The following is a 25,726-nucleotide window of genomic DNA, read 5'->3' on the forward strand; positions in this document are numbered from 1 at the left end:
AAGATCAGCCGAAATTGAGTTTCAAAGTATCGGATTCTTGTAACTAGGTTCGTTTACAAGAAAAACGAGTTCAAACGAGCTTTTAGATGGCACGATATAAAAAGAAATTTCATAGTCGTTGCAGGAGAACGTTTCATTTCATTATAGAAATATCGCAAAGTACGTAGGATTGGATGAACTTTCCTTTCTTAATTTTAATATTGATAACATCGATCGCCTCTAAATTTAATCGCCCCGAATAATCTCTTAAATTATCTTTGCCAGAGTTCAAGCTGCTGGGGTGCAAAGTTCCGAGCGAAAATTTCAAACGTAGTTTCGATTCCTATGGAGAAAACTTTGCGCGTATAATTACGATCCCCGGCTGCGTTGTTGCAATTTCTATTTAGTCGATTCGAACTTTTGGTTGTATAGAATGTTTTGAATATTGGGTATCGAGAGGTTTAATTAACCCAAGCTCGATTAAATTTTATGAATCGTTTTAAAATTGTTTCCTTCGAGCAGGTTCTATCGGTTCTCGAAAAGCAGGATTATTTTAGTCTTTGAAGTTTACAAAAATTACGCAAGGAAATTTATTTTCCTATCTGTATGTTGACTCTTTCGAATTATTTAAGTCTGTTCCGAATAATTCTTTCATGAATCCATAAGCAGCGAAGTTAGTTTTTACTTATTTAGAGTTAGGCATATTTTATTCATGAAGAAGAAGTAGACATTTTGAATTCATTCTTAAATAAACTTCCGTTTACGTTTCGTAAATTAGAATTCACTAACGGATATTTTAAATTCACATCACTTATTCATGAATAAAATTTGCTTGGTTCTAGTTGTGCCCATTCAGTCGATCCATTCTGTGTGTTTCGATCGAATAGTTTATCAATTCCTCGAAGTCGACAATGCATGTCTTCAAATTGATAGGTAGATGAATTAAGAATTAATGGATAGATGTTGCATGAATTGTTCCGCATCTTGTACATAATTTATATTGCATAATTACGTCTGCATAATCGAAGAACTTGTCTCCAATATGTCTTAAATCTACCATATACGAAGCCAAGAAAGCCACAATTTTGAATACAAAATACTTGCTGGAAGTATAAAGTTTTCAAATATGCGCTGATATATTACGTACAAAATTATATACCGAGGAAGAGGGTTATTCATCTTTTTAATAGTTACTTATAGCATACATTTTCAGTACGAAGTAATATACTTTCATACTGTGGGAAGGGAACGATCGAAACGGATCGATATCGCGGTGTTCGGAAGCCATGACATGAGCGAGATTTGGGAAACGGTCATGGCCTTTCGAGACAGGTGTGAATGAAGCAAGAGGAATTTATGCGAGTAAGAAGGAGAGAGTGAATGAGAGAAAGAGAACACGAGTGTAAAGAGCAGGATGGAGGAATGTGAATGTAAAAAAGATGAATTGTGCATGGAAAAAAGAAAAACAGTGCCTTGGTGACCGAGCTGCGATAAACATTGTATTTAAAAGCGAATAAACTGATCATTATTTTACCCTTTTCCATTCTATTTCTACAATACTTAATTAGAAAAGTGTGGAGTGCGCGCTAATAAAAAAATTACGACAATTACTGGAGAAGACAAAACGTGTTAAGAATGAATTATTGATCGCACGAATGATTAAAACGTAATATGCTGCATTAATTTCGTATGAATTTTTTGTTCGTAACTCGAATACGCACGAATCAAAATGTCAAGCGAAGTAGGCTTATTTAATACCGTACTATTATAGGTTAGCATTAAGGGTTAAAAGGGAGGGAATTTCAATAGAATGCGAACGTTTGGAAAAAGGAGGGACGAAACTCTGATGTATTATAGGTTGGCGCAGAGATGTGTGATTGGTAGTAAGTGGGATGGGTAATGGCGGATTCTCATGTGTCTACCTATTGTTCCAACCCTACTCGAGTCGATGCACGCTCCTTAGAATCCTACACTCCTTTCAAACATGCAGCTCATAATTTATTCCTTCCAATTTCCCATTTCCATTTTATCGGACGTTTTATCGTAAAATTAATAGATTCCCATTATCGTTAAAATCGAGTTTGGCTGTACATGAAACCATTTGTTAAATAAAACAGTACGTAATAAACGAATAAATAGAAGCGTATCGAGAGATTAGCATCATCCGTCGGTGTTTCTTGCTTTCTGCAATTTCGAAACGAAAAGAACCCTGCGTCCCTCTGGCGCACCGCTTGATTATTAGCCTCGATCGAGTAGTATCGAGGAATGACCTTTTCTCTGCTCCCTCGTAACCCCGTGGAAGAAGCTTTACGTGAGTGGAACTGGTCGAAGTCGTTCAGCCAAGTACGCCAGCTTTTGTCGGTGGTCATGACGAGGGGTGGAAACCCCTGAACGGCACGGCCGGAGTAATAATTTATGTTCCCTCTGCAAATATAGCAGCCAGTAATGGTGGCCAATCAGCGAACGGACGTAGAAAATACCGCGAAGATGGCGAAACGTCAGGGTTCGAGGGGCTCGGGATGGCAGAAAGTGCTCGGGGGGGAATAGTGAATCTTGCAATACGATCCAACTGCATTTAACGTGGACACGCAATGGCGGTATCTCGGGGAAATCGGTAATTCTAAAGCATGCAGGGAATCTATCTGAATGAGAGGGGCGTGTCGTAGGGGTTGAGGGAAGAGTTATTTCTGGAATGTACGATTTTTCGCAGTGTCTGAGTAAATCTTGGTCTCGGGCAAACGACTCACGAGGGATGCTGAGGGTAATATCGCGAGTCCCGTTTCCTCGAATAATACTCCGAAGGGGTGAATTGTAAACGAGGGGAATCAGGACCCTGTATTGTCGGGATTTCCGGGGAGAAAACCGCAAGGATTGATCGTTGTATCGGGTCCCATCGAATTTCTATGGTTTTCTACGATTTCTCCCAAAAAGGAGGGGGGGTAACAAAGTGTTATGCCCCCTTCGTTGATCAAATCTATTGCTTGAATCTTATATTATTTCGTATTAACCGAAATAATTTTGTCATTTTTGCAAAATCATTTGTTTAAGAAAAGAATTCCGTAGGAACGAAACTAAATGGAATTCTGTTTTCAGAGCCAACAATGAAACGGGCTCGAAAGATATTTCACGTCAGAATTATTGACCATCCGAACTAATATTGACCGTATCTTGACGTGGCCTATATTTACTAATAACTCGCTGTTTTCGAAGCAAAGTACACATCGGAAATTCTACGGTCCGTTTGTGTCAATCATAATTTTCAATTTATCGCGGGAGCAATTATTACTCAATAAAACGATTCTATAGAATTTTAGCGTTCGAACATCGAAGTATTCTTCCAAACAAATACCTCAAAGAAATTAGCTTGTAGCTGAAAACCACGCAATGTTTGTTGCAAACAGAGGACCAACAGTCTGTCGGCCGAACCATTTGTTTAGACGCCCTAACGTTCCTAAACAAATTTATCGTCGGTCTGTCGATCGTAAACGCGACCCAAAATCTCCACTGTTTCGGGCTTGATCAATATTTTGCTGTTCGGTTACGTCGATGCGCAACGCGTTCCAATATTTCTAGCTCCCATCAGAAGTATCGGCAGCTTTATCGGCGCTGTTTGGTTATCCAGCTTTCGCCAGGGACCTTCTCCCAGGAGCTAACGATCTATAGCCAACCTCGAGAATGCTTTCGTGACACCATGAATTACGGATAGAGTGTCCAAGAATCACGATCGTGCATTGCAAAGCCTTCTACATAAAATACGAGTAACTTTCATCTTAACAACAGATCGATAATCGAGGTCCCCAGTCTACGTTATCGCGAACGAGGCACGCATAATCGCTTTTCGCGGATCATCTCGGTCAACTTTCGGAGTTTAGCAGTGCACACGGCAGCTGTTACAGCGGTGTCTGTTGGAAGCAGAGAATTTCCCACGAATTCCACTAACAACAGGGGAGAATTTTCTTTTTGCGTGAATCTGCTTCGGGCGTGTGTGGGGGCGGTTCGTCGCGAAATAGCCACTGGCGTTTGCACGTGTGGTTGACATACGGTAACCAGCTCTCGACTTCGCTAACGATGAACCTTGGGAGGTCCTTTCTGCGAAGACGGAAGTCGGGAAATTCCCTCCGAAATCGACGAGTACAAATTTGATCAGAAATTGTTTTGGAGATTTTTTAAACGTTACTTCGTGTTATCGCGTTGCTCAACGTTTTTGATTCGATTTATTGTACCGTGGTAGCGAACAGAGGCATTCGAAACAATTATTCAAACGCGAACGTAACACGGTTCTCGACTTGTTAGACCATGCTGGCCGGGGTAGGTAACGTAGCCAATTGATTTTGATTCGACCATAGTCCGCACGATGCATGGGCCAGATGGAAGGTAGGGAACTGATTAGGCCATGCGATACACACATATGGACTTCTGTAAGCGTGTAGATTTCCGACACGCTCGTGTTTGTGCTTCTCGCAAGTTGGATTTATGTCATGGACGCGTGGAGAATTGCTAATTTCGGGGCACATAGTCGGGAGGGGTTTCACGAATCAATCGACTAGGGTTTTTACCCACAACAAGTATTCAACAAGAATCTTGAAAGTAAATTTACTTGGCGTATTCGGAGTAGATTTATCGATCGAAATGTAGAACGATTATGCGACGTTCGGTTGACCCCGTTATTGTTCATGTGGGTCAGATAGTTGAACAATTCGTATCAGTTCTTCGGTTGTTACTTCGTTAGACAGTGTCTTTGGTTGCAATTGCAGTTGCACTCGCGTCGATAGTTGCGAGAAATTTCGCCGTCAAGTGTCGATATTCCCAGAAGAATCTAGGAGAACGATGTTCCAGAATGGCTATTTTCGAAGGAATGAACTCTTGCACGGAACTGCTATTTTTAAAATACAATTTAACGGGAAAAACAAGCGTGCAAAGAGCATATTTCTATTTAAAACAACTCGTTAGATTAGTTTTCAGTTTTTCTGTCCACGTATTAAATGCACTTGCACCGGTGAAATTTGTTTTTAACCGTGTTTCTCCGGTTTCTACGCTTTTAAACTATATCGCGGCTCCACTGTCGAGCGACTGTCGCTTAATCTTCTAGAATATTTTAACACCACCTTTTCCTCGATATTGTTTATTCTTCCCGTGCCATCAACGGTTCAGTTTTTTCAAATTCGATCTTTTAATATTTCAACTTGAAAGATTTTCCATTCGAAACAGATTTAATGAATAATTCAACCTCAAGCTTGATAAATGTGCAGCTTGTCTTTTCAAAACAGATGCTTTTAAATCCATTAAACGTCCCAGCGTCGTTCGGACCGAGAATAAAGATTTGCCAGTCAAATCAACCTCTTTCATACATCCAATAATTGTTTCAGCAGTGGATCTACCAAAAATATAGCTTCGTATTTTTAGGTTATGCCCTAATTCGAGGCTTCACCATTGCACTGACCACAATTCCACGATAAAACGAAGTTTGAACATTCGTAACATATTCCCTCCTTCCAGGAAACAGCTATTCTTCCAAAGTTTCGTAAATTACGTTACCCATTGTGTCCCACTTCCTCGCGTATGCGCGTCACGTTTACCCCGACACACGTCTTTTTTCTATTTACTCTGGCCACTCTGGTACCAATTAGTATGTAAGTCACGGTTATGATTGTATTCATTCGATTAATACGGGCAAACCCAGGACAAAGGTATCCCCACGCTACGCGAATTAATAGTTCCTGCCGATCGCGTCCAATCTCTTTGAAAATCGGTAAGCAAATCCCGTTCGTATCATAAATTCAATTTCGTTGGATGTCCGGGGTTGCATCGAGCATCGTCGTGATCGCGGTTCGTCCTTTTCGTGTCCGAACCGATAATCCAAGCACGTTCTCCTTCTAATTAATTCACATTACAGCGGGCAGCGGGGCATTTGCAAACGAAAGCAGCCAGTAAAAGCCCCGATCGGCTCGAAATGAGCGGCGCATTTCCAATTTCACGATAGGGCAACGGACAAATCCTGCTTAAGCTCGATGCACGTGACGCGCTAATATCGTTTCGTTATCGCACGGCAAGTGACGTTGCGGAACGATACGTACGGATTTCTCCGCTCGATTCAGCCAATATGGAGCCGACGTCGCAACGTACGACGGAAATGAACTCGCGCGAAACGTCACGGCGGTAATACCGGGGGCCGCCTTATTGGAAATGCCACGCTCTAAACAAAATTTAGCTACCGAGTTAAACGCGAATGGATGTTTATCGACGCCTTAGCGGCAATCTTCTTGCGACTCCATCCAGTTCTGGCCGAATCAGTGACCGGATGTACCGCGAAACTAACGAAGCGAACGACGACGCTCGAGCCGTTGAAATCGACCAAACTTGATGTAAACAAATACCTAAAGTCTGTTTAAGAATTATTGGTAAATACGCTATAAACAAAACTGGCTTCCATCCTTTGTTTTAAGTATTGCAATACTTGACAGATGTTAAAAAATGGACGTTCCTCATTTTTCCCTTCTACTCACCGCGATTTAGCGACAAGATCGGTTGCGTTTGCAGCGTTAAAAATACACGGTGAGGAAAAAATGAAATCCATCGACGCCATGTGAGATTCTCGTTCTCGCGGAAAAACAGACCCGGCGAATATTTCTCGTTCGCGAAAAAATGGCGGACCGACCGGCGGCGCTGGGACTCCATTAGCGACGCCTTAAATTGCATTTAAGCAGGCCGAAGAGCAGCTCGAACTCCCCTCCGCTCCGGTTAACCGTTTTTTCCCCTGTTTAAGTTTCTTGTTCCGTTTCGAGAGTTCGCGATAACGAAAATCGTGCCCGAGATTGCAGGCAGGATAAAAGGGGAACGGTTCCTTGGGAAAATGGGCAAACAGCATACGAACGTCGTATTACATGACGAGTAAGAAAATTTTATTGATCGACGTTTATTGACGAAACATTAAGGGAACATTAGTACCGGGTATTATGTTTTAATCATTTGGGCGACCAATAATTTATTTTCAATGCATCCCCTCTGCTCCGGTAATGGCCGGATCGTCCTATTTCCATAATGCTCGTTTCATTTCCACGATGTTATATTACTGTTGTAAACAAATAACAGTCCACAATAGTAGTTTAATCTAAACATAAACGTCTATTGCAAATACAGGGAATTACACGTATCTAATGATATAGTGATCAATAAATAGCGGACAGACAAAATGCAGCGAGGGTGCCACGTGCACTGTTTCATGCAACAATTGACTACTCCTCTAGTTTTAACCTAAGCAGAACACTTAACTCTAGACTAGGTCACGCATACATGCATTCCAACGATTACTTTTGACCAAAAATATGTATTTGATGTTTCTACCAGAAAATCGTGATTTTCTTAGCTTTGTGTTCACGAAACGTAAGACATTTCAGAAATGAACTGCTCGATAGCTTTAAACTTTTTAAATTCGGCGTGGCTAGAATTAAAAGTGCTCACGATCTACGAAAGCAGGCAATTATAATGTTATTCCACGCTAGAGCGTGGAACATTCCCGCCGCTCGTGACGCAAAAAGCGTTTGCGACGCAATTAATTCTTTTAAAAATTTCTTTTTCACAAATTAACTCGAAAGATAAATTTAATAAACAGAATTTAATTTATGGCGGCATGTACACGGTTGAAAGTAAAAAATCAGGCGTTGATTTCATATACTAAAATGAGGCAAGTTAGTACAGTGGTATAGAATTTCGTGTCTCTTGAAACCTCGAGAAGTAGGAATTTGAAACCAATTTCTTGTCTATCGTAATATTTTCCTCTGACATTGTGTCTCATCATTAAAAGGAAAGGAAGCGAGATATTAAAGTGGGTATGTTTGGCGGAACAACCCTGTATACACCTTTTGTAGTTAAACGGTTAACGATATTGTGCGCTAGCATAGTACTCGAATCGGAGTGAACTCAATTGGCCGTTCAAGGCTAACTGTGACGCGTTATTTCCGCCACACCGTTTTCCCAACGTCTATGCTCTATCTCTGCAGACGCACACTCACAATGAAAGCGTTTAACTTGTTTCTCTCCGGTTGTAATCTATTTCTGCAAAATGGTATAATTGCACATTCTCGTTGCCCCGTGTGAAATATCCTTTGTGATAATTTGATCATTTTCCAGCTGCGTCTACTAATAATTAAAAACTTTTTACGCGCGAGTCTTATGCTTGTTTCTACAAAAAAGAAGCATTGTATATTTGCGTTACTTTTTAGCTTCAACGCGAATTTGCAGAAATGTTTCACCATGGTCTGAGAATATTTACGGAATAATTACTTGGTACTTGGCAGCCATTCTGGTCGGTGGTAATATCTAGGTCGACGTTTTTACGAATAATTGTATGTTTGTGAAATAATCCAGTAGTTCCGTAGTAGTTGAAATGCTTCCTTATTTCTACTGCTCTTATATTTTCTCACAGTCGTTGTTTCAATTTCCTTTTAAATGTCACTTATTTTATTATGAAATTCGTGCCAAAGTTAATTACGTCCTAGGAAATATTTTGTAGCGTTCGCCAAGTTCCTTTTTCGAAAATGGTGGAAAAACAAGCACGTGATGAGTATCGATTGTGTAATGTTTAGTTTATTAAAAAAAATTAGAAAACATTCGATCGAATGAAAAACTTGCAGGGTGTAATACACGGTTGCTTGTAAAACGCGACGATGAAGCATAGCCTCGTGAAAATTCGAAAATTTGGACGGTTGAAAATAGAGAACGCAGATAAACCGTGATTCACGGCTCGCGCTTTCCATAAACTTTTTAATCTTTAAAGTGCTTTATCGGCGAACGAGATAAAGTGTTTTATCGCGTTAGGCGGGACCATTACATTGTCACTAGTTTGTTTTCTATATCCTTGATAAATGTATACGCAGCAATAATAGTTTTTCGTCCGGTCGAACGAAGCAACTGGTTTCACCGGTGTCCCGTTTTGCGGACGAATCGTTCCAAATAGAATGGATTGAAAGGCCATCAATGGCCTCGATTTCAATTATTAACTTCTCTATCCCCGACTTGTCATAAAGTCGCAGGAAAATGTATTTGTTTGTATTTTCGTGCATATTAGATGATCCTCGTTGCAAATATATGACAAAATTCGTATACACGAGACGGAATATTCTAAATTTAAAAAAGAACTTGTTTGCGCTCCGTGACACTCCATTGTGAAGATAATGTTCTCCCAATGCACAATTTCCGGGTCGACTATGAACAGTTTACAGCTTAATCAGATAATTTACGTATACGCTCGAGGCGAAATGTCAGGAGTCGAATCAGACGAAGGAAATGATCTTACAAGTTTCCTCAACTACTTGTCTCTTAGTCTGTAAAAACATCTAATCTCTCTGAAACTCTTCTCATAATATAGCAGTCATTAAATGCAGTAATTAATAGTATATTATACCATGTAACAGTCCTAGAATTCGTGAATTATTGTTAGTCGTCCTCGATTCCACGAAAAGCACCTCGTACAAGATGATATGCCGTAATAAACGTATTTCCTTCATGTGGAAGTTATAACTGCTTTAAGATCCAAGGTTAACGGCTTTTCATTACGCAACCGGCTCGACTACGTGAAACTATCTTCCGGATCTTAGAATTTAGAAGTTATTACTACATGATGAACCTGTCAGCTTTATGCAGCAATTACGTACGATAGATTCGAGGCAATATAAAAGATAGGTAGTAATTAACAGAGACAGAATTCTTTTCAATATATCACCGTTATCGAGAGAAAATAATTTTAAAGAAAAATCTGCATGAAGGGGAGGTCCCACCCTCTCGTATCAGAATATCGTACGAACAAGATATGCTTTTATGTCGTGGATAGACTGTACTGTATGCACTAAATTTTTCAAGATTTTCTGAACGTTCACAATATCTTCTTTATTGAAATTTTACTTTCAACGCTGAAAACGCAAAAGGCATTTGCTCTTTTCTTTTTGATTGTTTACCCAACGCGTTCTTGCCAATGGAATATAAGCATTCTCTCTTTTTCTTCTGCATCACAATTTTCTTATTTTTTATTATACATACATAGTAATTCCCTAAATTATTATTTATGAAAATGTAGTTGAGAGTACTGTTTAAACGACGCCCGATAGCATCGGCGACTATTCGTTCGGTGAAACGATGCAACTGGTTTCAACGGTGTCCCATTTTGCGAATCGAACGGAACGGACTGCCCCTGAAGTCCCCGACTTCCAATATTAACTGCGATCAACCGGCAGCGCAAACAAACGGCCATGATCTACACGCGGCGAGGGTTCGAAGCAGACGAAGGAAATAACCTTCGTCGAACCCGTTGTTTCGTCAGTCGCTTTCGTCTTTTCCCGTCTCCGATAACGGTCGTATTTGCCATGAGCTTCCGTCCAGGAAGAAATTGCTCGTCTTTATCGGCCGTGCTACCCGGAATGCGAGAAATGTTATTTCCGCTGGCTGGCTTGACAGGGTCGTCTTCATTCGTCGATTTCGCGTTACGTTTCAGAGCGACGATAACTTTACGCCGGAAGAATCCTGACCTCCGATTCTCAATTGCCCTTTCGAGGCTTGACTGCTGATCGGTGCGTTTTATCGCACTCGTATAACCGGCAATCGACGACGAATTTCAGTCCAGGGACGAGGAAAAAATTCTTTTCAAACACGGATAGAAATTTCGTGCAACGAACGATTATTTGTCCGTTTACGTATTAAACAGACAGGTCGTCGGAACGAGGTCTCGCTTTCGAGGTAATCAATTTTGAAAGTTCGAGAAGTACGTCATTCATTTAGTTCTATTTGTGTTAACGTTTGTAAATATTTACGGCGGTATGGTACCGGCTGTTTCTCGTTGATGTTAAGACCTTCTAACTATGAGTTTCTATCAAATTATCGCAAATGGGGAGGTACACCATCGGGGAGTATACTGATATGTTGCTTGCGCTAGAAGCTTGCGGCAACCATGTTTCTGTTACAACTAAGTACGTACCGTGTAATTATCGAACTATTAGATGCTGATCGATTTTTACAAAATCCATTCGAGATTTCGTGGCTTCGAGGTCAAATACTTTCGACTTTGAATGTTAAATTCAATTATAGTTGAAAGTACCTGTGCGCTGGTTTTGGAAAAGTCTCCGAATCGGTTCTACAAAACGTAATAAATTGATCTGAGACTCTAGTGGTCTCCATCCACCGTGAAATAGTCCCTTTGAGAGTCGGCGAAACGGTCTCAGTGATTTTAACATTATTGAAACCTCTTCTTCTTTATACCGTTCAGCGCCATCTTCTTAAATTTTCTCAGCTGTGCGAAATTTCTTCTCTTTGAACTTCGCTTTCCTTCTAGAGGAGATGAAAATGTCAAGGATGGTTAGATCGGTAGAAAAGGAAGGGTTTTCTACCTTAGAACGTGGACGAAACTCAAAGGGCGGATATTTGGCATAGTTGAAGAGATCCAGGGAGAGACGTACATTCTACCAAACGACAGAAACGAGGAGGACTATCGGACGTTCCAAGGATTGTAGAATTGCTGAGTCACTCGTACGAACTTCCGATTGGTGTTTGAGAGAGAGATCATGACCACTAAAATCTCAGTCGATCACTTTTATAGAGCCGATCAGGAAACTTTTTGATATCGAGTTCCCAGTCGGCCAGCAGATCACACAGTATTTCGAGCGCGGATGTTCGTTACGGGGAAATATATCAAAACTATTGACAGTCATTAAAAAAGCATCGTTAGTTTTCGATAACGAGAAGTTTTGCTTCGAGGCGTGTCCCGCGGCTGGGGATTGGATCAAAATGATTAAAAAATCGATCGATTGTTAAAAATACACCGCAGTCAAAAGAATCGAGGCACAACGAAACGAAGAATTTATTTGCCTATGCATTAATAGAAATCTAATATTTTAAATTCTATTCGAGTCGAAGAACGCTATAATGTATTTCACGTTTAAAATTCATTTTTATTGTGGAAATTTCAAACTTTTCTACCGTGCAGTTTTTAATCTTTGCACTCTACGTTTATTCGTCTTTTATGCTGTCATGGTGGAAATTCTTCCATTATGCTCGAGTCTTTTTCAGAGATTGATGGCATTACCATTTGGCTTTTTTTTGGAAAAGATCCCCGTATTTATCGGCTCGTTTGCTGTTTTCTCATCGGCCAAATTCAACGTAGCCGATCTTTGGAGAGCTTTCGTGGAAGAAAATTTCAGGAACGTTGACTGAGAAATTGCGTTTCTTCTCGGTGTGTAGCTCGGTTTGTGCGGTTTTTCGCGCTCTCTGATGGTAAATCCTTACGAAACCGTATTTTCGGTACATGTTCCTGGAACGGTCCGTGCCAGGAAATATATCTGGTCTCGGATCTGGGATACAACTCGTGCCAGTGGAAGATTTAAAGAGGACAGACATGAATGAGGAAATAGCGGCACCGGGGAAACAAGCTTCAGACGCGAGCGGGACGCGCTGATAGAGCGTGAAACGATCTTTGAATAAATAATGATCGGAACAAATCGAATTGTACTCTTATCTATAGTTAATTCTTGTCCCGTGGGAGGACCTTTGGGTCTCGGAAGATTTCAATTCGCGTGCCCGGGCACGACAGTTTACGACGAAGCTCGTAGTATCGTCGCTCGACGAAAAGAAGAGAAAATTATTATTCGTAATTATTTTCCTTCGGAATTAATAAGCCCTGAGCCCTACTGTTGTTTCGCGTTGAAGTCTCCCGTCGCCACGAATCTCTCTCCTAGGGATTAACAAAAGTTAAATTATCCTTTTGAATAGAATGTCGCTGTGGACAGTGTACGGCTTTTATAACCAGCCAGTCATTTGCGTTTTTAATTTTAATATTCGTTGCTTGGAGGTAATCCTCCTCGCATTTATCTCTTTCAAAATATGAAAGCTTTTCATTAACTGTTACTGCAATACTCTTGCGAGCAGTTCCATTTAGACGTTGTGCATGCCATATTTTATATTTACCCTTATAATAATAATTTCTATTCGTACAATGGATTATTTTTATATCCAAAGTGTGTCTACCTTGTATCAGCTAGATATTTCTACTTTTGATCGTATAACTATAGTATTTTGTTTAAAAGATGTATCGAACTTCTCGCTGTGTTTACATTTTAACAGAGCTTGCTATAATGTCATAAAACTTCCATGGTTCGGCAAGCATCTCAGCGTCCCTTTGAACGTCAATTTTGTTCACCGCCCGCGGGAAGAGCTTACGTTTGCAAAGTATTGTCTATAGTTGTTTGAGAATATCTTACAAAAATGTGACTCGAGAAACAGGAGGTAGATCAGGACTGTAACAACAGTCGAGGTTTTGGTCGGATGAAATTTTGTCCATGCAAAAGAATGCTATTCCGTTTCGCTTTATTTCCCTTTCCAATTATTCAATAGCGGCGATCGAAGGTCTGACTAGATCTGGGTTAGGTCGGATCGCGTGAAAAATAAAAGGTAAGCAGATTTGAAACTACGATCGAGCCCGCGATCATAGATCACGACGCTCGTATCTTTCACGGGCGGGGGTGGTTCAATCTCTGCGTTGGGGATCTACTGACGTCTTTGTTTCCTTTCTTCCTTAGGTTTTCACACGTACACGCTGAACGAAACGACACACACGGAGAGGGAGGACGACGAGATCCTAACAGTGAGATACGAGGACGGCAGGTGGTCGAAACCCTACTACGATTGCGGCGGAGGAAATATCTGGATGCTGACCTACACCGTCCCTTTCTTCGGATACGTCAACGACACATACTTCTTCAAGTAAGTGAGCTGCCCCCGGAATTGGCTTCGCTTACTTGTCTCTGAATTTCCGAGAAATATTCGCCAAGCGTCCGATACCAGTTTCGATGAAAGGACGACGTCACTATCTCGTAGCAACCATTTTGGTACCCGATTCCGCCTTGATATTCTTGGATCCACTGTACCAAAGGGTTTCTAAGATCGTGACGCGATGAAACTTGGTCCTTTTGTTGCTTTAATTGTCCACGATAGTAAAAAGAAACGAACTTTTACGCGACTCTTCTGTATTCGAATACTTGGGAAAAGAATTTATTCATCGATAGATATTAGTATATCGAAACATTCCATTTCTATCGATCGTATGTGGTGAATCGTACATGCGATACGGGAGTTCAAAAGGCTAGAATTCTATCTGGCATGTTCAAGAAACGCGCTCGCAACGTTTTCTGATTTTCCGGCCGATAGGTCGAGTAAACGAATTCTTTCATACATATCAAACGTTCATGGTCGAAAATACGAGGAAAAAATTCGTTCGTTAAAAATATTTATGTCGCAAGCGACTAGCTGAATTTTCGGAAATAGCTGGAAACCGTCGCTGAAACTTTGACAATATCGTGGAAACAATTTGCACCGGCGCGTATAGTTTCGTAGGTCGTTATCGACGTTTTCCTTCTTTTGCTTGAAACACAAAACGATGGACGTCTGGAAAGTAAGACCATTAATTTGTGTAATGGAGACTCCGTTATATCGCACTTTGGTTTTAATTTTTGCGAGGAATAAAACGTCGACGCCAATTGGGAATTAAAACTTTATAGAAACGAGGGTGTTGTTTTACGAAAATTGTACTTCGGTCTAATTGCGTACCGGAGAATTTATGAACAATTTTCTATTGTTTATGATTCGATGTATGGGTAGTTGTTAGATGCGAGAATAACCTTAGCGTGAAAATAATAGACCATTATTTTCATGCCTTTAAATCAATTGAACTCCGTACTGTGCCAGGACCACGTGGAGTTACCCTGTTCTTAATAATTTGAAATATTTATTGCTCGTTCCCGGGCGAAAGTAATTTTCCGCATTCCTCCAGGGAATTGAATTCGATAAAGGTAAATCAACTACCTTATTTGATTTAGCCTATTCGGTTCAACAATATATGAAATATCATTACTACATTCAGTTACGTGGTTTCCAACTAATAGGAGGGCAGAAAAGAAATTAATATTAAATTTGACCAGCGAGTTCCACGATTAAAAGTAACGAAAACGTTTTGTAAAATAAATTCAAAGCAGTTTCAATGAAAAATTATCATAAAATTCGATATTTACATTAATATATGTGAATAGGTCAGGAATGTCGGTGGTCGAGCTTTTTTTAAAAGGGTTTGAATGAAATTTTTGTCGATGTCAAGGTTTCATTGACGTCTCACGCGTTACGATTTTACAGCACATCCACGGTATGTCTACATATATGTACGTGTTTTATCACATCACCGCGGGCCCGCCATCAATCAATAGAAACATGTCGAAGGAATATGCGCATAGAAAATGACGGTATTCATTTCCATTTACTGCTTGAGATTAAATTGGTTTCCTGACTGATGGAAATTCGGGTACCCGTTTGTAGGGGTAGCTTTGAGTTGCTTTGAAACGATTTGATCGTATAACGTCGTACAGAATCGATGAATCTTGGAAATTTGAAACGTTAACCAATAGTTTAATTACTTTTAGGGAATGGAAATTGTTTTCCATATTCAAGCAAGTTGGATTGGCTGGTATTGTGAATAAGGGTAAATTTAGTGGAAGAAAAATTATTTCAACGGTGTTTTCGACGTTTTGGCCTCGAAGCATTTCCTTTTAAAAAGTGTCAACCTTTTCGAAAATAAATTTTAACAAAGGGTGTATATAACAATTGTGACAAAAATAGTATTTCCAGAAAATTGAAGGAGAGAAGTAATATATTTATTAAATGTATCTGACATATCTTAAATGAACAAATTTTATTTTTTGGAAATAAGTTTGCTAAAAGCATGCAACGAGTGCATCTTGTGCCCGTCGCTAGATACCTGTTATACTCTGGAAGGAATTCCTTGGGCCAAATAGTGGTTCGGAAGAACGCAGTCTTCGAGTTATGAGAAATAGCCAATCGTTTCATAGATCACGACTTCCGTATCATTACCCTGACTATGTGAAAGATTTACAAGCTTTTGTCAGCAGTTTATGATTTAGATAACTCGACTAAAGGCCATCTAGTTTTTCTTATAATATAACATCAATTTTAAATATATTTCTGACAATTTAATGGAATAGATTCCTATGCAGATTTAAATAATGAAATATAGTTAAAGGAACACGATTTAACCCATATACAAAGATTTACGCGATCTGTATCGAACAGTCTGTCAATCCTTTCAAGCATTTTCCTGGAAATTTTCACTTGGAGCGGTATTTTTCATTTTTAACAGTTCCACGAATGGACTTTTAGAAAGCGTCCTGCTCAACATCGTTCGTTTCAATCAATAAGTAGTCGATCTTACAATAATTGCCATTGGTAATTATCACCAAAGGTCGGTGAATGTCTAGTAAAATATCGTAACGAACACATCATCGGTTCTCATTTTGTTAATGGTGCCGTTGCAGGCTTCGTTTCAGAAAGTTTCCAGAACAAAAACTGCCGGAACTTTCAGGGAATGTCGATTTTATAACTTTGCAAAAACCGTGGTTTCAACAGAACGGACCGTCGGAATTATGATTCCGATCGTAGAGTCCGGAATATCCTGAACCAAATGTTTACAGAATGCTGGTTCGCAAGAAGCGGCCATACCTAAATTACTCGACGGCCATGTTGGAACGCTTTCAACACTAAAAAGTATTAAACAACATTTCCGTTGAGCGTCGACTATATTTATTAAAAATCATACCCAATTTTTAAGAAAAATGGACAAGGGGTAGGTTTAAATTTTTCGTCGAAATTAAACAATTTCAAATCGTCCTAAAAAAATTATTTCTAGTTGCGGGAGTCAATTACAATCATTTTTGGTGAATAGACACACTCCCGAAATCCTACGCATTTTCGAGAAAAAAATTCAGGAAGGTGGGCGAATTTTTCGGCGAAATTAAAGAATTTTAAATCGATATGAGAAAATTATTTTTAGTTGTGGGGGTTGATTACAATCATTTTTGGCGAATGGACATACCCTCGAAATCCTACGCATTTTCGAGAAAAAAATTCAGGAAGGTGGGCGAATTTTTCGACGAAATTAAAGAATTTTAAATCGTTCTGAGAAAATTATTTTTAGTTGTGGGGGTTGATTATAATCATTTTTGGCGAATGGACATACCCTCGAATTCCTATGCATTATCGAGAAAAAAATTCAGGAAGGTGGGCGAATTTTGCGACGAAATTAAAGAATTTCAAATCGTTCTGAAAAAATTATATTTGGTTGCAGGGGTCGATTTCAATCATTTTTGGTAAATAGACATATCATCGAAATCCTAGCGTTTTTCGAGAACAAAATTCATTACCGAAAATATAATGTATGGCTAGAAATGTCCTCCCGAAATTTCATGACGGATAATTGGAATTTTACTGTAAATAAAACTGATAGTGTTTTTTCCATAATTGAGCCATTGTTAGAAGCGGTAAGGCTCCCTCTTTAATATGGTTTTCGATTTATGTCGATCCGACTTTCCATTTTTGGAAATATCGTAATTTATGTAAAGGTGTAATTGTTCAATTTTCACCATCTCTGTCTCCGTCTTACGCGTCGGATTTCTCTGTCGGATTTACCATTTACTACGAGCACGTGTGGTCAACGATCTTGCTGAGACCGTAATGAAAGTTCATTGACCTCGCGGTGTCAATAATGAAACGTAAACAAACGCTTCGAACCTTTATATCTCCGGAACTAATTACTCTATCGCCTTGAATGAACTCTCGTTTTAAAGGGCTCTTCAGTTTCTATCCAAGGAATATATCAACTATCATTATTTATGCTGTCCCCCATATTTATTTTGAAATCTTCTTTGTCTCTATACGCCCAAAGAAGTTTCGGGAATTTCTATTGATTTATGTGCGATAACTCTGAATTATAAATTGTCTATTTAATTGAAAATGAATTTAAATTTGTTTTCAAGATGTTTGCGTAATTACTAGCCAGCATTAGTTTGTAAATAATTGTTTTCTCTGGAACTAACTGCGGTATCGGTAGGTTTAGTGTTAATTTGCACAAATTCAGAAGAAAATGTTGGAAATTACTTTCGTATTGTCCGAAGAAACGTGAATATTTTGTTTGGTAATTAATTCTAAGTAGAATCTTCCTTGTAAAGTGGTTATTCGAAGGCTTCGATCGGGTGTCAGCGTCGGACATGGTTCGATTCGAACGCTTCCCAGCGCCGGGTTTTAAATTTACCTGTCGCTACATACATGCCGTCGCAGAGTTGATACGGTAAAATGAAGGAGCAACCCTCTTCGCTGGTTCGTCGGCAGATTCGAGAATTCGGTTTGTTAAGCTCCCAGACCGGTGGTATTTCAACCTCGCGTGACTTCCGGGCTTGAGCAGGGTTGATTGAAACGTGAGTGTGTCGGCTGCGGTTACGTTTCGTGTGTACCGCTTTATTCCCTCCGCGTCCGCATAACATCCGCCTACGCAAATTCCTAAATAACTGAGGATGTGAACGAAGTTCGTCCTTGTTCGTCCTGGTGGCCGTAGAAATCTATTTTTCACGGTGTAGGGTGTTTCGTAAACCCGAGGAACCCACGCGATCTTCGAATTGCTTGCCACTTCGTCTTCGTCGAAACCCTAACTTTAACGTTTAATAGACGCTTCAAGAACTTGTTATTCGATATTGTTTCGCTGGTAATTGGTAAACGGAGATGGTACGTAAATGAGAATAAGTGTTACAGTCGAGAAGGTATGTTTCAACATAGAAAAGACGAATCGAAGGTTGGTGTTTAGACAAAACGCCAACGAGTTTTATCGAGTTACGCAAAAGGTGGCAGCTCGATGCATTTTTGAGCTTCAATTCGTCGTACGGTGTTAACCGTTTACAAACACCAACGGATCCTGACGTTCGCGACGACGCGAAATGTACTCGTCGTAGTTGCCTCTTTTCGGTTTTCATTCTATACTCGATACTGTAATTGCTGCACCACGGAAGTGGTCTCGTTTTGCGAAAGTCACGTTCGAGGCAAAAGCTCGATGGAAGCGAGACAGGGGACGGGGAAGTTCAGAGTGAAGGACCATTCAGTTTAGGGGTGATACACAAAGCTAAAACGTTATTGGGAGGTGATAAAATAGGTATTTGCCAGCATCCATGGTTCTGCTATTATCAGAAAAGCTTTTGCCGTTTATTCCGTGAAAAATTAGAGGAACATATGTTTAAGAGTCGGGGGAATTTTTAAATTAAGGTTTGTAAATTTATTAATTTCTAGCTCTGTCGATATTTCATATTTCCCATCGAATTCTAGACAGTTAAAAATTTTGTTTCGCTCACTTTTATCAGAAAATTGACAATCATTGGGTTCAACATCCTATTTCTATCTTTGTCGCATCGATCATCCAGCGGTGTCCATTTTCCACGCAATAAAACTCGTCAGCGACGAAACGTCGGAACCTGTGACACTTTCTAAATAAATAAAAACCGTGCACATTCTCTCTAAAGTCCCTGGTATTTCGTGCTGAATTATCGCGAACGCATAAAGAAGAGCTGAAGTTTGGATGGGAGATCCGCGACAAAAAAAAAAAAACACACTGAGTTTGAGAAACACTGACTTAAAGTATCTCGGACCGACGAGTGGCGAGCCGTTAATCTCGTCCCTTCCGGCCCAACGTGAGCAGTTAAAGATGGTTATGAAAATTTTATCACCGAATGTAACAAGCGTCGCGCGTGTTCCGTTATTTTATGAGAAAAACGATCGAACGAAAAATCTGCATTGTAAATCGGGAGTTTAATAATTCCAGCCGGCGCGGCGGTTCGGTAATAAGATTTTACGCCGATATTTCCGACGCCGACATTCATGGCGATGCAGCCCTGGAGAGATTCTCGCAGAATGTGGCTAAACATGTCTTGGCAAGCGGCCAGTTTTGTTGCACCTCTCGCAGCTCACTTATAATCGCCGTCACTTATAATCTGTTGGTTTTATTCGTCGCGATAACTGGCGATGACGTTGCATCCAAATCAACAACCGTCTAAAACGGAAGAAGCTGTCTTTTCGAGCATACACACATTTTTTAACTGCACGTATTTTATTAATCGAGCGATTTTTAAGGAATTTCAAATACTCGTATGCTCTTTAAAGTCGTAATTTGTTTCAGAATGTTTCGCGTTTGGTAGCGTATTGCGAAGCGCGGGAAAACTAGAATATGTATCTTCGGCTGTCATCGGCGTCGTCGTTAATTAGAGGATTCAATTGTTCGACATCGAAAATTTTGCTTAATGGCTCTAGAGAGCTTATCATTTTTGCGACGTGCAGAACATGCGACTGGCAATAAATTATCGCAGCTACGGGCGAACAATGCCCAACAGTACGGCCATCATTTGCGTATTAACGGAAGTAACAGTCGATAATCGAATTTTGGTACATAATCTGCGTAACGTTTATAAGTTTTGCTCTCGATATGCCGCGATTTAACGCGCAATTTAAATTACTTTCTGATATTAAAATTCAATAACAATATAGTTTTGAAGGTATAAAAACTATAATCTATTAAAATATCTATTAATAAAAAATCTATTTATTTAGCGCCTGAAACAATATCAGACCGGCTAGGGAAAAAGTAGGTGTTTATATTAATGCACAACACGTTAATACGTGATACGTATCTATAGAGAAGTGTTTATTGTACCTTTAATTAATTTTATTTATTCGGGTACGTATGGTATATAAATTTGCAAAGATTTATTGGGGGTAGAAATCGACCAGTTGTATCGAAACGGTGGTCAGGTATGAATCTTTGGCGTATCAGCCGCGTAAAAAATGATAGGTGATATTTCTACCTGATACTAATCAATTGTAATTAATCACCGAGCCGATAGCGAGTCGTTAGGTTCCATACACGGATCGCGTCGCTAAATTAAAATATCTGATGGCGAATTTAACGTTGATTTATAGCGATTTTTACAATCGTATCGGCTGACGGTATGTTATTTAATCGATATGCGCCGTGTATGCGGACATTTCGTTTGCAAACGCGGCTAGCATGATTTATTTAATTGTCATCTCGCAGATGCGTCGCGGAAACGTGATTTGTACGGAAATATTAAACAGTCGCAGAATTCACGATTGAGTTACGGGCAGAAAAAATGTGGTATAATTGGTCCATTTCCGATATTTTGTTAAACCGCTGAAAGCAAATCGAAAATGTTTTTGATCGACTATCGTACTGTGTTTATTAAATAATTCAAAAGTTAAATGGTTTTAAATGTTACTTCGAAGACGATAACGTTTAACTTTGATAGAGTTAAGTTCGTACTTCGAGTTTTCTATTTTTGTCCATTGATCGAAATACTATGCGGCGATTCGTGTAAGGCAACCGTTTCCCGTTATATCACTTATTGCATCAGTTGTCCAAAGAATAAAAGAAATTCTCCGAACACTCGAGAGCAGATGCAGTCTTTGCAAGCAGCCATTTATAATATTATAACCATTATTCAGCAGACGATAGACGTAATCGTTATCGATGATCAGCCAAGCTTGTGCGGGAGTATGTTGAAATCGATCTAAGCTAATCTGCGGAAGTAATTAAGCGTTCGATCGTTGAGTTTTGTCTCTTGGAAGAATTTACTTGGCAATTTTATCGGAATTTGTTCGTATATTGGTACATCAAAAGTTACCTAATTTCACGAGGAAGAGAACACCTAGCTGCTAAGATCAGCCGATCTTCGTTAGACTTTTTCCTCGGGAGTATAAAAAAAACTAAGTTTATATTAATAAACACGATTAATGAGCTAAAAAATAATGCGGTGGAAAGTGTCTCGAATAGTTTGTTCTTAATTTGAGTAGCCCTATACACTGTTACCTAACGTCGCAAGGCTTCGTAACGTGACATAACTGATATTCGTCGGTTGGCAATTATATATGCAATCTTTACCCGTCGACATAATTATAGCAAGAATTTTGCATACAATAGAATTAGAAGACTGCGTATAAACCCGTCATCTTGCCCCCACGATGCAACTTCTGAGAAAATAGGATAGTGTGTTTATAAAGCTGACTTCATCTCTTGATGATTTAAGGAAAGATACCTAGCGACTCGAGATCAGTCAGGTTCTGGATCGTAGCTTGTTAGCAGAGGAATATCCAGGATGAAGCGTTTGTTTCTGGTAATCTTTCTACTGTCGATGTTAGGGTATTGTCTATCGTCACACCTGCAGCCGATGCCTAGTCTGTGCCAGCCTAACGTCCAATCTTCGATAATAAATACTCCGCTGAGACCGTGCCCTGAAGGCCAAAAACCAGATTCTAACGAGATTTGTAGAACTGTTATCAGCTAAACGTGATGCCTTGATCAGGTGGGTGGAAACCATTGTTGATATTCGTTTCATTCATATGTATAAGTTATCGTCTGGAAGTTTACTCAGAATCAGGGTCTCTATACCGATATACAGGATAATATACTCCTTAGGATAAAGGATCTGTCTAGAAGGTACACTCTAAATTTCACAGTTTCTCTATCGTTGCCTGTTATTTTCATTTCATTTTAAGATCAGAAAGAAAAGGTATAATTCGTACTAAATTCATCTGATAATTATAATTAATTTCTATCGTCGAAGAAGAATATTTCCATAAATCTCATTCTCGTTCGAGAACTTAGGATGATTGAAAATTTGGATAACAATGGTTTATGTAATGGCAGTTTCAGTATACAGGGTGTTCGGCCACCTCTAGCAAAAATTTTAATGAGCGATAGTAGAGGCCAAAATAAGACGAAAATCAAGAATACTAATTTGTTGGTGGAAGCTTCGTTAAAAAGTTATTAACGTTTAAAGTGCCGCTCTTACTGAATTTTTTTCTCGAAAATGCGCAAGATTTCGGGGGTATGTCTATTCACCAAAAATGACTGTAATTGAACCCTACAACCGAAAATAATTTTTCCACAACGATTTGCAATTTTTTAATTTTCTCGAATAATTTCACACCTTCTCTATTTTTTTTCTCGAAAGTGGGCAGGATTTCGTGGGTATGTCTAATGACAAAAACTGATTATAATTGACCCCCGCAACCGAAAATAATTTTTCCACAACGATTTGCAATTTTTTTTCTCCGTTGAAAAATTTAGGCACCTAATTGGATTTTCAGTAAGGAATTTTTTTCTCGAAAGTGCGTACGATTTCGGAGGTATGTGTAATGATAAAAAATGATTGTAATTGATCCCCGCAACCGAAAATAATTTTTTTAAAACGATTTGAAAAATTTTTTTTCGCCGAAAAATTTCAGCACCTACTCGATTTTTTTTCTCCAAAGTAGATAGGATTTCGGAGGTATGTGTACTCACCAAAAATGATTGTAGTTGACCCCCGCAACCGAAAATAATTTTTCCAGAACGATTTGAAATTTTTGAATTTAATTGTTAATAACTTTTTAACGAAGCTTCCATCAACAAATTAGTATTCTTGATTTTCGTCTTATTTTGGCCTCTACTATCGCTCATTAAAATTTTTGCTAGAGGTGGCCGAACACCCTGTATACGTATCAGTCCCGTTTGAGAAATATCACACGTCGCTTTCAAAGTATAAAATCTACTTTTAAACATTTACGTATCCGATTATATCTCCTTTGTAAGAGATAAGAACACTCCTCGAGTTATGAAAAAGATCCGTTTCAGAACTCCTTGCATAAGTCGAATTTTACGTAACTTGAGAATGAGTAATATTATATTTCTGACACCAAAGTTATTGAAAACTATATAATATCGTAAAAAAGAAAATAATGGTATATTATAGAAATTAAAAGTTGTTCGAACGACAAACAAACAAAAATTTTAACGTGGAAAAAATATATTCTATTGTCTCGTAAAAGCTGATTTGTATTTTTTCAAGGAGATATAATTCACAGTAGAAAATCCTCGATCTTCGTCTTTCTCACACTTTTTTCTTTATTTTCGAGGTACAGAATCTTGAACTTCTCTTTCTATTTCCAAGAAACATTCAGGGTTTTCATCTACACTCCATCTGCTATTTTCTTTAATTTGAATTTGTTGTTGTTTTAATTGTTCTTGAGTGTTTAATGCAGGTTGAATAACAAAAGCAATCGTGGTCTTTTTCTAATAATTTGTCGCGTGTGTACATGAACATATTCTTCTGATTTCAGGCGATAAACAAATCAACAAAACCTGGAAACCATGGGACTCTGTGTTAATAATAAACAAAGATAGATAACAAAAATAAATGTTAACTCAAATGAATCTAAAATCTAGAAATTGGAAATAAGAAATTACTACTTTAAATAACATTTCAGCCTTTTATTGCTCACCGCGTTATCAAAGATTTTTCTTTATTTGAAATAATAAATAAACTATGCACGATGTCACACACCAATATAAGTAAACTAATTACTTAACGATTAAACTTTCTTGGATCCATCGTCAATGACTGCTCTCCATTTGCCATGCTTGTCTTGCATATATCGAGTCTCATTTTTCTCGCATGCTATATTGATTCCTCCGATGATTTGTCTTTTGAATCGTCTTTGGACATTATCCTTGGGTTTATTACAGCTTTCTGGATCCACGTTCACCGCGTTGTTCGTCGACCCGTTAAAATCTAATATCTCTTCCGCCATTATATTTGTAATTTGCTATTCTTTTGTTATCTTGTTTTAGCAAATAAGTAAATCTTCGGTTTTAATCTCGGTATATTTGCACTGGTCGGTCGAAGCTCTTATCGTCTTCGTCTTTTTGCTATTGTTTGCTCTGTTTCGAGTACTTTGGTTAACCTTTTGATCTACTTTCCCGTTTCCTTCCCCCGGCGTTAGAACCGATTTTTCTTTCGCGTCGCTCTGAAATATGGAGATCGAATCGTTTTAACGTTCCAAGCAATTAATCACTCATTTGACATTCTTTGAGCGAGCAATGTACAAGCATGTCTTAAATACAAAATGTCAAAATGCCCTGGACTCATTATTGAAAAAACCTGTTCCTGAAATTTTTTATTTTACAATTTCTACCCCGCTAAAAACTGATTAACTTTTGTTGAGAAATCGTGACGGTACTTAAATGACACACCCAGAATAGTCAAATACAAGTCTTATCGCTTTTAGCTTAAGAATATCCCAGTGATTACTGATTTCGAAACTCATTTGTCTTAATAGTTTCTTACTTAACCCCGATACTTGTTACGCGTGTAAAAGACCGTGACACAATTTTTCTTAAGACCCCCTAAATTTGAACAATTTCTTGGTTGCAAGAAAAATAAAATTAGTTTCTTAAAATCGTCTTTAGAAAGGAAAACTAACGAATTATTTTTTCGTCACAAATACTTTACTTTTTCACTTTACTTTCACTTTTTTATTTTCCATAAATGGGAACAACCAGTCCGATCGATGATTGGTCTATTCTACTGAAACTTTAATTAAACTTTTACGCCCTTATTCGCACGATACTTGCCACAATTTCCACGCGTTCGTGCGAGCAGATTTTGCCGTAGTTTCCTATCGCTCGATATAGTAGACTGTTGGTCTGTCAATCGTTGACGAACGTTGTCTGGTTATCGGTTAGAAATTTTATCGCGGTCGTAAAACTGACGCTTGTCAAACGATACGACAGAATTCCTCGATACATCGAGGCCACATACCGATTTCGTATCGAGACATCAATAATCACCGAGTCGAGATCGGTAAACATCATTTTCGCCGGACATCCAATTCGTACTTCGACGATCATCTCGGTGATTCGGTTTTCATATTTACACGCAAGTATCCGGTAGAAATCATTGTCGATCGTACGTGCACTGGTCTCAACTATCGCGTATTCGCGTGTTCGTACGTCGTTCGGTGTTATTAACCCCTTATCGTACGATAACGAGTCTGATAT

At 39.0% G+C, this 25,726-nt stretch overlaps 1 protein-coding gene and 1 long non-coding RNA gene across 2 annotated transcripts in view; both read left to right on the forward strand.

Annotated features, from left to right (window-relative positions):
* LOC122401762 (probable G-protein coupled receptor 158) overlaps positions 1-25,726 on the forward strand; it is a 167,594-nt gene that overhangs the window by 16,779 nt on the left and 125,089 nt on the right. The window contains exon 2 of the mRNA XM_043404110.1: positions 13,536-13,719. Within this exon, the coding sequence (XP_043260045.1) occupies positions 13,536-13,719 (184 nt within the window). The remainder of the gene's footprint in view (positions 1-13,535; positions 13,720-25,726) is intronic.
* LOC122401763 lies at positions 21,945-24,233 on the forward strand. The gene is made up of 2 exons (XR_006259452.1): positions 21,945-22,208; positions 24,007-24,233. It is a non-coding gene; the product is annotated as an uncharacterized LOC122401763 (long non-coding RNA).

This window comes from Colletes gigas, unplaced genomic scaffold (genome assembly GCF_013123115.1).
Source record: "Colletes gigas isolate AHSC1104 unplaced genomic scaffold, ASM1312311v1 Colletes_gigas_Sc00027, whole genome shotgun sequence".
NCBI classification, from domain to species: domain Eukaryota; kingdom Metazoa; phylum Arthropoda; class Insecta; order Hymenoptera; family Colletidae; genus Colletes; species Colletes gigas.